Source organism: Anopheles darlingi, chromosome 3, assembly GCF_943734745.1.
Source record: "Anopheles darlingi chromosome 3, idAnoDarlMG_H_01, whole genome shotgun sequence".
NCBI lineage: Eukaryota > Metazoa > Arthropoda > Insecta > Diptera > Culicidae > Anopheles > Anopheles darlingi.
In genome coordinates, this window is record NC_064875.1 from 63,999,542 (window position 1) to 64,009,541 (window position 10,000).

Here is a 10,000-nt window from a genome sequence, read left to right on the forward strand (position 1 = left end):
GTAGAGGTATGCACTACCTTTACTTCCGGTTGGCAGTCACAGGAGCGGCGGTTGGGTAGTGATATAGGTTCCACATTTAATCAAGATCACGTGCAACGTAGTAGCCATTTGTGGCTGTTCCTGCTAACGTTCCTGTAGGCCCCACGAAACGGTCTTCATTTCCTTGCGGTGCATTAAATTCCTGTATTAACCTGGTTCGATTTGTGAACAATTGATTTCCTTGAATAGACAAAACAGAGATCGTAAACCATTATAGCAAAATTTACAAATTCATATAGGGGGTAAATGAATACTAAATCCAAGAAAAAGATTACGCGTCCACTACACTTAGATAGTTCTTTTGCAGTTGAATCAGTTAAGGAATCAAGATATTCGGCTGCGGACAATATGTTCACTAGGGTAGGGCCATACCGTAGCTACCATATGGCTCCTTTCTAGCCAAATTGTAGTACGTAGAAAGAACCGTCGCTGAATAAAGCCAACTGAGATTTGAGCGCCTATTGTGATGTGCCCGCCAGCAGCATCACACGAGACGGTACTATCTCTTATCGCGACTGTCACGAGCGGTTCAGAGAATATACACTCGGCTCGTTATTTGCTGGCTGGGAGGGTTAATTGCCTGGGACCCTAAATAAACACCCACCAAAAAATGGGCCCATTAACGTGCCGGCGCCACAGGCCAAACGAGCAAGTCGCGCAAGCTTTACTCTGTGTGTGAGTGCGTATGCTATTCCACTTTCCGCAAGGCAAACGTTTCACTAAAAGGAAAGCCGAAATAACTGTTCCAGCACCAGCAGTTCGATACGCGGGGTTCACTTTTTCCCGTTATTCTCGTGTCTCTTCTCTAAGAACTTCTCTATCATCCCGACTGCACCCGCGATTTATCACGATCAGTCCACTCACACTTCGCGAATGCCATAGGTGTCTTCTTCGAAGATGCTACTAATTTATGTCCTTCCAGCCGGCAACGGGAGTGGCGGAATGACAAAGCAAACAAAGGGGGGTTCAAGGGAAGACCCCGCGGCGTTCTGGGCACCAAGCTGTGGTGCTGTGTGCTCAGAACACAGCGGTTTATTGCACCCGTTTACAGGGCTGCTGGCGTCATCGTGACCACTACCCCTGTCTGTGGTGGCTAGCTCTTCACGTGTCCAACAACGCATATGCTCTAGTTTGCACTGCGACGTAGTGTTTACGCTCGGCGAAGCTGGCGATACGCAATCACTCCGGGCGTTGAACCGTGCGCTTCTACGGAATTCACCGGCGACCGGATCCTGTGACACGCGAAAAGCACAGCACAGGTTTCAGGTTCAGGATCAGGTTCACGATTCCCACAAGAATATTCTAAACTAATCGAAGCAACCGTAGCACACAGTGCAGCAGACGAGACGACCTCGATGAATCATAATTGATAACGTAAATAAAGAAGCAGCCGAAGGGGCTGGCCTGGGAGAAGTAGCGGAAGCGCATCACGTCCCGGAGTCAGCCTCCCCAAAGGGCTTAATTATGTAACGAGCTCACGAACCTTCACGGAATATCACTACAAAACTACAAGCTGGACACACGGCATTTACAAAGCGGGACACTTTAAATTAATAAAAAGGGGCACGGGGACTCGACGTAGAAAGTGCAACCCTTTCGGCGGCCACAGAAGTCTAGAGGCCGGACCGCACAAAGCGTAAAACTCATCCTAAACGCCAATATGCAAAAGTTTACGGGACCGGGTATGAGGTTTGCAAACTGGATTGCAGTGAAATTTTATCGACTTTCGCGCAGAATTAGGAAAGTTTTAGGGGAGGAATAGGATTAAAAACACACTATCGATAGAAAGCACGGAAAAAGCAAACAACGAAGTTGCGTTTTATGTGGCGCAGCCTTGATTTTCTTGAGCGCATCAAACTGTCAACGGCAATAAGAGGCTTATGTGTGGTGCGGGTTGAAAACTTACACACGTAAACAAAAGGTTTGCGTCCCGGAAAAGTAAAAATCCACGGCATCCGGATACGGATAGGCATGTTCGGATAAGGTATTTTGGAACGCAGATTTGTTTTCTCCTCTCCTTCCTCTTCTCCTACATTTATTTCGTTTCGAAAATACCCTACACACGGAACCGCCGGACATGATTTCCAGCAGCGTGGCGTGCACGGCACTTCCCAGAAGATGATGTTCGCCTACTGGTTCTCCGTCCGTCCGTTCCACTTGCACTTAACTTGCGCCTTCTCACACCGTTTATCGTCCGCAGAATACGAAGCACACACGTACGACAGCCACACTAAGATTAGATGACGACACGCAGCGACGATACCGTCTACTCCAGCTGGAACTCGAAGTACGATGAATCGAATACCTGGACACGCACAAAACCATCCTCTCCGCCGGTGGTGAAGCTTTTGCCGTCCGGATGGAAAGCCAAGCTGTTGATCGGCCCAAAGTGGCCCTTCACGCGCGCAAACTCCTCTTCGTACACCAGATGGAAGAATCGGGAATCGAACTTTCCGGCCTGGGTCGAGGTCGTCGTCACTTCCATCGCATCCTGTCCACCACCGAGCGCGACATGCTCGTACAGTGGGCTGATTGCGGCCGAGTTCACCGGTCGCTCGGTTTTGTACGTCTTCAAGCATACCAGCGACTCGGAATCGAACAGTTTCGCCGTTGTGTCCTTCGACGAGGAGATGAACATAGTGCCATCGTGCGACATCTGCATATCGGTGATATTCGCCGTGTGATCATTGACCGAGTTCAGCTCCTTGACCGCGCGCAAATCCCAGATACGAATCGAGCCGTTCTCGTGTCCCGTGATGACGGTTTCATCGAGAGCGCCCCACAGCATCGACGTGATTTTGCTCTGCTGCTCACCCATCGTCAGCTTCAACACCGGATCTGCGCTACCGATGCTGGAATCGATGTTTCGTACATCGATAATGAACAGCTCACTCTGCTGCTGCATACTGCGATCGGTGGAGTAGGAGGCCTGGTTGCCAGAATAGCTGAAGTTGCACGTACGAACGGGCGAAACACACGGGATCGTTCCAAGTGATTTTCCTGTCTCGACATCCCACAAGCTAAAAGAAACGGTAAGTTAGTTCCTTCACTACTGTTCCCCAACTGGTGCTCGTGGGCGTTGGACTTACAATGTTTTCATGTCGCCGGCGCCGGTGATGAGCCGTGTGGTCGTCCAATCAACGTCAACACACCAGACTGCTCCGATGTGTCCATTGTACGTTCCGAGCCGCTCACCGTTCAATGAGTACCAGACGCTGGGGCTGCTATCCTTGGCGGACGAGAAAATCAGATCGCCCTCTCGGTTGTACTTGATTTGCGTGATGGCACGCGAGTGGCCCTGCAGCATCAAGGGTTTCTGGAATGAGGGGGAAGGGTTATCTAGTCATCAACTCTGGTATTCATTCCGGTTCTGTCTTCGCTTTCTCGCCACGACACTATTTGAGGTTAGAATACGTTCGGGAACCCATCATCCGAAGAGGATGCTGGCAGAGGAAAGCCTTGCTTAGGCGTTTCGGGGCACCGCTTTGGGTTGAGTGTCTTCACCGTACTTACCATTTTGAATCCTCACGTCCTTTATTCGACGAAAAGTGGAATTTGTCGCGGACGACGAGGTGTTTCGTGAAAATGCGAACTGCGAAAAGGGTTGCCAGATCGGCAAACAGCTTAACTGTCAAATGTGACAAGCAGTGACAGGCGGCCTCTAGCGCGTTTATCGTCCCGGATCGTATGTTAGCAATCAGCTTGCATGCGAGTTTTAAAATGCAACGACCATACAATGTTGCATAAAATGCGTATACTAAAAACGAAACTGGAAAAACTCGAACGGCGTAGAAAAATCTGAATTCGAACGAAGTAGACGACTGCAAACTCTATCCAATTATCATTTTACCGATCTCATTATCATTCTACCGATTTCGCTTGAATGGGTGTACTAATGAAGTGTCCTTATCTACCGTGTTGCAAATCACATTCTTATCGATGAATACAGTCTTCGATAACAATATTGCTCAACAATTCTCAGATGCATTCATGGGTTTGAATGTTCATACTATAGCTATTTTCCATCCATATTCGAATCCCTCATGTAGGAGCCACCTTCCTGACGTATTCTTACGGACTACCCCAACGGAAAACCAGCGTAGCGTGTTATCTTGTAGCTACCGGATTAGTGATAAGACCACTGAATGAGCGCTATAAAAGGAGTTGTTCAAAGAAAGGCTCATCCCTCAATATCATTAAAATGCAAGTCTTCGTGGTTCTAGTTGCTCTGTTCGCGGTTGTCAGTGCTAAATGGATCGACATCGACTGGTCCAAGGTGCGGCCGATAGAGGAGTTCGATCACTACTGGGCTCGCCTGCCGGCGGAGCTGCAGATCTACCGTCACGCTGTACCGTCGCACCGTATCGTCGGAGGACAGGAGGCTTCTCCCGGACAGTTTCCGTACCAGGTTGCGCTACTGGGCGAATTCGAATTTGGAATAGCACTGTGCGGAGGATCCATTTTAACGAACCTGTACGTTCTTACTGCTGCTCACTGTATCGTCGAGGGCCCATTGAATGAACCGATCACCGGAGGTATCGCCATCATAGGTGCACAGAATCACATTGTGGTGGAGCTGTCCCAGCAGCGCATCCCATACGAACCGTCAGGAATCGTTGCTCATCCGCTGTACACCTTGACGAACATTCGCAACGATATTGGTGTGGTCCGTCTGAACTCGCCAATCACCTTCAACAATCTTGTGCAACCCGTTCGTCTACCGGCTCGATCGGATAACCGTCAATTCGGAGGACTCATTGGCACTGTTTCGGGCTTCGGACGTACCTCGGACGCTAACCCAGCTATTTCGGATGTTTTGATGTATACCTCTAACCCGGTAATGATTAACGCCGACTGTATTTCTTACTATAATTCCGATCTGATTGAGCCTCAAAACGTGTGTCTGAGTAGTGCCGGTGGACGTAATGTTTGCAACAGTGACTCTGGCGGCCCGCTAACTGTACAGGATGATGGAAGCCTGCAGATCGGTGTGGTATCCTTTGGAAGTGTCGTGACGCCTGGAGGTGGTTGCGAAGAGAATGTACCGTCAGTATACGCTCGTGTGACTTACTATCTAGAATGGATTGAGGCAAATTCTGACTTTGTAGCCAACCCTTAAAGTAAAAATTGGGCTGCTAAGGATACTTTTCGATAGTTTGTGTTTCCAAAATATGAAGTCCATGCGATTTCTACTTAGTTTTATTAATAATATGATCAGCAGAAAGGTATCGCTAGTGTTCTCGGATATTCTATGATAAATCTTAAACCAATCAACACTTATCTACCATAAATGATACTGTTCCATTATCGTTTTACCGATTTCGCCTAAATGACTGTACGAAAAAAGCGTCCTTATCTACCGAGTTGCAAATCACATGCTTATCGGTGAATATAATTTCCGATAACAACATTTGTAACGGAATTCCCAGATGCATATTCGGGTGTTATTGTCCCGTCTTGGATTTCCCTAAAACATCATGGGAAATTCGATGGCAAACCACTATTTACTGCATTTTTTTAGACGATTCGATTTGAAAGATGATAATCGTATTCTTCCGGAATACCCCAACGGAAATAAGCGTGTTATCTTAAAATAGCGATGACAATGCTTTGCAGGTCGAATGAATCAGGAGAATCGAAACACCAATAAACCTAATCCGGCTACTGGCTCAATGATAAGAGCAGTACATAACTGTTATAAAAGGAGCTGTTTGAGGAAAAGCTGTTCAGTCGCTATCGTCAAGATGAAGGTCTTCGTGTTTCTAGCTGCTCTATTCGCGGTTGTCAGTGCTAAATGGATCGATATCGATTGGTCCAAGGTGCGGCCGATAGAGGAGTTCGATCACTACTGGGCTCGCCTGCCGGCGGAGATGCAGATCTACCGTCACGCTAGACCATCGCCGCGTATCATCGGAGGGGAGGAGGCTTCTCCCGGACAGTTTCCGTACCAGGTTGCGCTACTGGGCGAATTCGCTTTGGGAATAGGCGTGTGTGGAGGATCCATTTTAACGAACCAGTACGTTCTTACTGCTGCTCACTGTATCGTCGAGGGCCCATTGAATGAACCGATCACCGGAGGTATCGCCATCATAGGTGCACAGAATCGTATAGAGGCGGAACCGTCCCAGCAGCGCATCCCATACGAACCGTCAGGAATTGTTGCTCATCCGCAATATACCTTGACAAACATTCGCAATGATATTGGCGTGGTCCGTCTGAACTCGCCAATCACTTTCAACGATCTTGTGCAGCCTGTTCGTCTACCGGCTCGCTCGGATACCCGTCAATTCGGAGGACTCATTGGCACTGTTTCTGGATTCGGACTTACCTCGGATAGTAGCACGTCTCCTTCGGATGTTTTGATGTATACCTCTAACCCGGTGATGACTAACGCTGACTGTCTTCCATATTACAACTCCATTCTGATTGAGCCTCAAAACGTGTGTCTGAGTAGTGCCGGTGGACGTAATGTTTGCAACAGTGACTCTGGCGGCCCGCTAACTGTACAGGATGATGGAAGCCTGCAGATCGGTGTGGTATCCTTCGGAATGGCTGGTTGTGAGAACAACATACCATCAGTATACGCTCGTGTGACTTACTATCTAGAATGGATTGAGGCAAATTCTGACTTTGTGGCCAATCCTTAAAGATGACGTTGAAAAGAACATTAAACATCAAATCTTTAACAAACATATGCTTTTCTTGCGCAAGTAGTACATCTAAGTACCCGTTTAGCAAAAGGTATGTAATACGGCCGCTTAATGTTTAAGCGACTACTAAGGGGCCCATAAGCGGCCACATTGCATACCTTTTGAGGGTGGAGAAGCTGTGACAGTTGCATGCAACTGCTACAGTGATGGTGGATAAAATATGAGCATTTTTCGTAAATTTTCATCAAAAATCCAAGTTCGAAGTCCAAAATGGACAACTCCCTTGTCGTTTTCCCATCTCGCTTTCCGTGTTCCGAGTTCAGAAATCGCTGCGAAAAATGTAAAATTCTTAAAATTACTTTTAAGCCATTTCGTGCGCGATAAGAACAAATTCAAGTCGTTTCCCAACTCCCGCCTTCATTCCCGTTGGAAAAATAGGCCCTCCTGGCCGTGTAAACCGTGGAAACAATCGAAAACTGCAGCTCCCGATCCAAAGAAGACGAGGTTGAAACCTCGAAAAAAAGATTCAACTTTATCCTTTCCTTTCCCCATAACTGATCTTTTTACAAGCTCCGGAAAGCAATCAAACCTAAGGTGTACAGAAATCTTCGGCCGTGCTCCGGAAGTCTCGAAAGGAAACAACCGTAAACCGCTTCTGTAAGTTCGTGATGCTGCAAGGATTAACGATCCAAATCTCCTTAAGGATCGTTCGTAGCGCGCTCCGTGTGTAAATGCAGCTGCTAAGCTCCCTCGCCTTCGCCTTTGTAGGAATATAAAAGTATCCCGCCGCCTGGCCCTCGGAATAAACGGTTTCGTCGCGTTCGCCTAGTTCGCGCGTCGTGTGCCTGCGTGTTGTTGTTCTGAGGGAAACCCTTCATCAACGATTTATCGATTTTCCCAGCAGCAGCTGCAGCAAAACACAACCTGCTGGACGGCGGAAAGGACGGCTGGCGTGCCCAGGTGTAGCCGCGTGAAGCCATTCAAGACACCCCTCAGCTCGAGGGTTCTCAAAATGTCGCAGGTCAGACAGAAACAACTGGACGACGATCGGTGTCACGGGAAATGGTGAAAAGTGTCCTGAGCATTCGCAGTACCAGTAGGCATAGTGATAGACGCGAAAGCGAACGGAGCTAATCGTCGGGAACGCAGCTGATGCCAGCAAATCATCGCTGCTCTACATACAGCCCACACTCATCGATAGGCGACAAACCATACAAATCCGTACGACAAAGCAAGGAATATCATCACTAGCGCCTGCTATGTCACGGACTCTTGTATGCCCTGGCTAAGCTGCAGCCAACTCGTTCCCTACTCGAGTGCATCGCCAGAGCGACAGCGCACAGTCTACTTCGTCGTTGGCTGTGAACAGTAAGCTGCAAGCAACGGAAGCTCCTACGACCGAAACAAGCGGACAGGCAGACCGAGAGTAGAAGTGGCCATTGCAAGACGGTTTGGCAATGGGCGGTTCCGTGAGTCAGGTGTTCCGTTCCGGCAGCGCATTGCTCTCGAACCGCGATGGCCATAAGGTGTCGGAGGCAACGGTCGACAAAGTGAACACCATCTTCGATGCGCTCCGGGCCAATCCAAAGATTTCGATCCACCGACTGGAGCCACTCCTGCTACAGATACCGAAGGTACGTGCCGTCTTGCGTTGTCGTTGATCGACCACCGCGATGGTCCCATACCATTCCGTACGTGCGTCAATCCCCGTAACCGAAGTGATCTCTCGCATCAAAAAGATCGTTCCGATCGTCACTGCTTCTCTTGGTCATTCCCTCTATCACGCTCGCACTCAAAAACACACTCCAGTAGGCCATTCTACCCCATGCGTCCATCGCGATTTGAATTCCGTCGAGTGTGCCTATGCTAGTTGACCCGCGGCGCGATCTATGACGCACGCATTTATAACTAATGTTGCCTGCATTCATTATCGGCATTCAAAACGTGAGTGAGCTTCCCCTTCCCCTTGCTCGCTCTTTCTCTCTCTGTCTTTCTCACACTTTCTGGCGGCGTTGTTGTGGTTCGCGGACCGTTGATTGTAGGACACAGTAGGCCGTGCGAGCGTGTGCTAGCGTTCCGGCGTGTGCCATCATCATTTTGCATCATCGTCATCATCATGGGTTTCGCGCTCCACTGTGCACGGGCGCGCTGCTGTGATGCCATTGATTAGGGTGGCGAAATGTCGCGGCAAATGGATTGTTCTGGCGGAACAGTGAACACCAATTAGAACGATTAATCAATGAAAACCCGCTTCATTGAGAGATGGAGAGTAGGAGGAAGCACTGCGTGTGTTCTCCTGGATCAAGAACTGACCGGATGTCATGACGATGATGCTTTGATTTAACCGGTTGTTGTACAGACTCTGCACTGCATTCAATTTAATGTCCTAATTGGCCTTCTCACAATTCTATTCTTCTGCAGTATGAAAACATTCTTGCCATACACGACGAAACGGGATACAATCTGCTGCAGAAAAGTGTCGGACTGAATCACGTTGAGCTAGCTAGGTGGTTACTGCACCGCCACAGACCAGACGTAAACCGGAGCTCATGTTCGCTGCCACTACACATCGCCTGTCTGAAAGGGTAAGCTTTTGCAGAACAATCCTTTTTCCTGCTATGTTGCTAATGATTGTTATTTCTTTCATCCGTTGCTCACCTGTACAGCTACGAAGAATGTGTGGAACTGCTTCTGAAGCACGGTGCTAGAATCGATACCGAAGCGAGAATGTGCTTCCCCGGTGCCCATTCACACAATTGCGAAGAGAGCGGGAAATACAGAAGTAAGAGAAAGCTAGCTCCCGGTTTCTGTTCCGGACCGACCAATTAACCATCCTATCGTCAATTTCGTCATTGCAGATCAAGGTGACAACTCGGTTGGTGTGTGCGAGCGGCCCAATACGAAGCTACAGAATGCCGTTTGCTACGCGATCGACGGTGATCAGATCAATGTACTGAACATCCTGGCCCAGAAGATGGAGGAACCGTGGATGCTGTTTCGGGTGCGCAAACCCCTGTTGCACATTGCTTGTGAGCGGGGTGCGTGGAAGTGTGTGCAGCATCTGGTGCAAACGCGCTCGGATGAGATTAATCTGATCAAGGACGAGTACTACCCGATCCATCAAGCCGTCCTGCACGACGGCCGGTTTCTGGAGCTGCTCATACAGCATGGTGCCATTACGACGGTGCGTACATGCACGCAACAAATGACGCTACTACATGTCGGTAAGTGGCACCAGGGTTTGTGGTTACTTCTCCGATTTCTCTCAATGTGAACAATTTCTTCCTAGTGATACTGGCGGCTAGGAAATC

General features: G+C 48.8%; 5 protein-coding genes across 10 annotated transcripts in view; 3 read left to right on the top strand and 2 right to left on the bottom strand.

Annotated features, from left to right (window-relative positions):
- LOC125954462 (solute carrier family 35 member F5) overlaps window positions 1-1,686 on the bottom strand; it is a 6,149-nt gene extending 4,463 nt beyond the window's left edge. Inside the window, exons 1-2 of one of the 5 annotated variants that reach the window (XM_049684824.1) lie at window positions 1,523-1,686; window positions 1-219 (exon numbers count right to left, since the gene is read on the bottom strand). The exon at window positions 1-219 is cut by the window's left edge and continues 192 nt beyond it. The gene's annotated coding sequence lies outside the window, so the exon portion shown is untranslated. Of the gene's footprint in view, window positions 220-411; window positions 581-643; window positions 872-903; window positions 1,221-1,258; window positions 1,366-1,522 lie in introns of those variants that run through there. The other 4 variants (XM_049684829.1, XM_049684828.1, XM_049684826.1 and 1 more) reach the window with 4 other exon arrangements.
- Window positions 1,687-2,066: 380 nt separating this feature from the next.
- On the bottom strand, window positions 2,067-3,663 carry LOC125954483 (eukaryotic translation initiation factor 3 subunit I). Its single transcript, XM_049684861.1, has 3 exons — window positions 3,553-3,663; window positions 3,129-3,355; window positions 2,067-3,059 (listed from the first exon to the last, which is right to left on the bottom strand). Exons 1-3 carry the CDS (start codon window positions 3,553-3,555, stop codon window positions 2,306-2,308), a joined length of 984 nt encoding a protein of 327 aa, XP_049540818.1. The 5' UTR covers window positions 3,556-3,663; the 3' UTR covers window positions 2,067-2,305.
- Window positions 3,664-4,240: 577 nt separating this feature from the next.
- LOC125954487 (brachyurin-like) lies at window positions 4,241-5,158 on the top strand. The gene has a single exon (XM_049684865.1). The coding sequence runs from the start codon at window positions 4,241-4,243 to the stop codon at window positions 5,156-5,158; it is 918 nt and encodes a 305-aa protein (XP_049540822.1).
- A 625-nt stretch (window positions 5,159-5,783) lies between these two features.
- On the top strand, window positions 5,784-6,686 carry LOC125954492 (brachyurin-like). The gene has a single exon (XM_049684871.1). The coding sequence runs from the start codon at window positions 5,784-5,786 to the stop codon at window positions 6,684-6,686; it is 903 nt and encodes a 300-aa protein (XP_049540828.1).
- Window positions 6,687-6,993: 307 nt separating this feature from the next.
- LOC125954430 (ankyrin-3) overlaps window positions 6,994-10,000 on the top strand; it is a 6,135-nt gene continuing 3,128 nt past the window's right edge. The window contains exons 1-6 of one of the 2 annotated variants that reach the window (XM_049684776.1): window positions 6,994-7,346; window positions 7,458-8,323; window positions 9,111-9,274; window positions 9,356-9,471; window positions 9,548-9,913; window positions 9,979-10,000. The exon at window positions 9,979-10,000 is cut by the window's right edge and continues 132 nt beyond it. In XM_049684776.1, the coding sequence (XP_049540733.1) occupies window positions 8,147-8,323; window positions 9,111-9,274; window positions 9,356-9,471; window positions 9,548-9,913; window positions 9,979-10,000 (845 nt within the window). In that variant the 5' untranslated portion in view covers window positions 6,994-7,346; window positions 7,458-8,146. The remainder of the gene's footprint in view (window positions 7,347-7,457; window positions 8,324-9,110; window positions 9,275-9,355; window positions 9,472-9,547; window positions 9,914-9,978) is intronic. The other variant, XM_049684777.1, reaches the window with a different exon arrangement.

Coding starts and splice junctions, on each gene's coding strand:
- LOC125954487 (XM_049684865.1), top strand. CDS start 4,241: ATGCAAGTCTTCGTGGTTCTAGTTGCTCTGTTCGCGGTTGTCAGTGCT.
- LOC125954483 (XM_049684861.1), bottom strand. Junction 3,060..3,128: donor GCCGGCGACATGAAAACATT/GTAAGTCCAACG, acceptor CGTTTCTTTTAG/CTTGTGGGATGTCGAGACAG.
- LOC125954492 (XM_049684871.1), top strand. CDS start 5,784: ATGAAGGTCTTCGTGTTTCTAGCTGCTCTATTCGCGGTTGTCAGTGCT.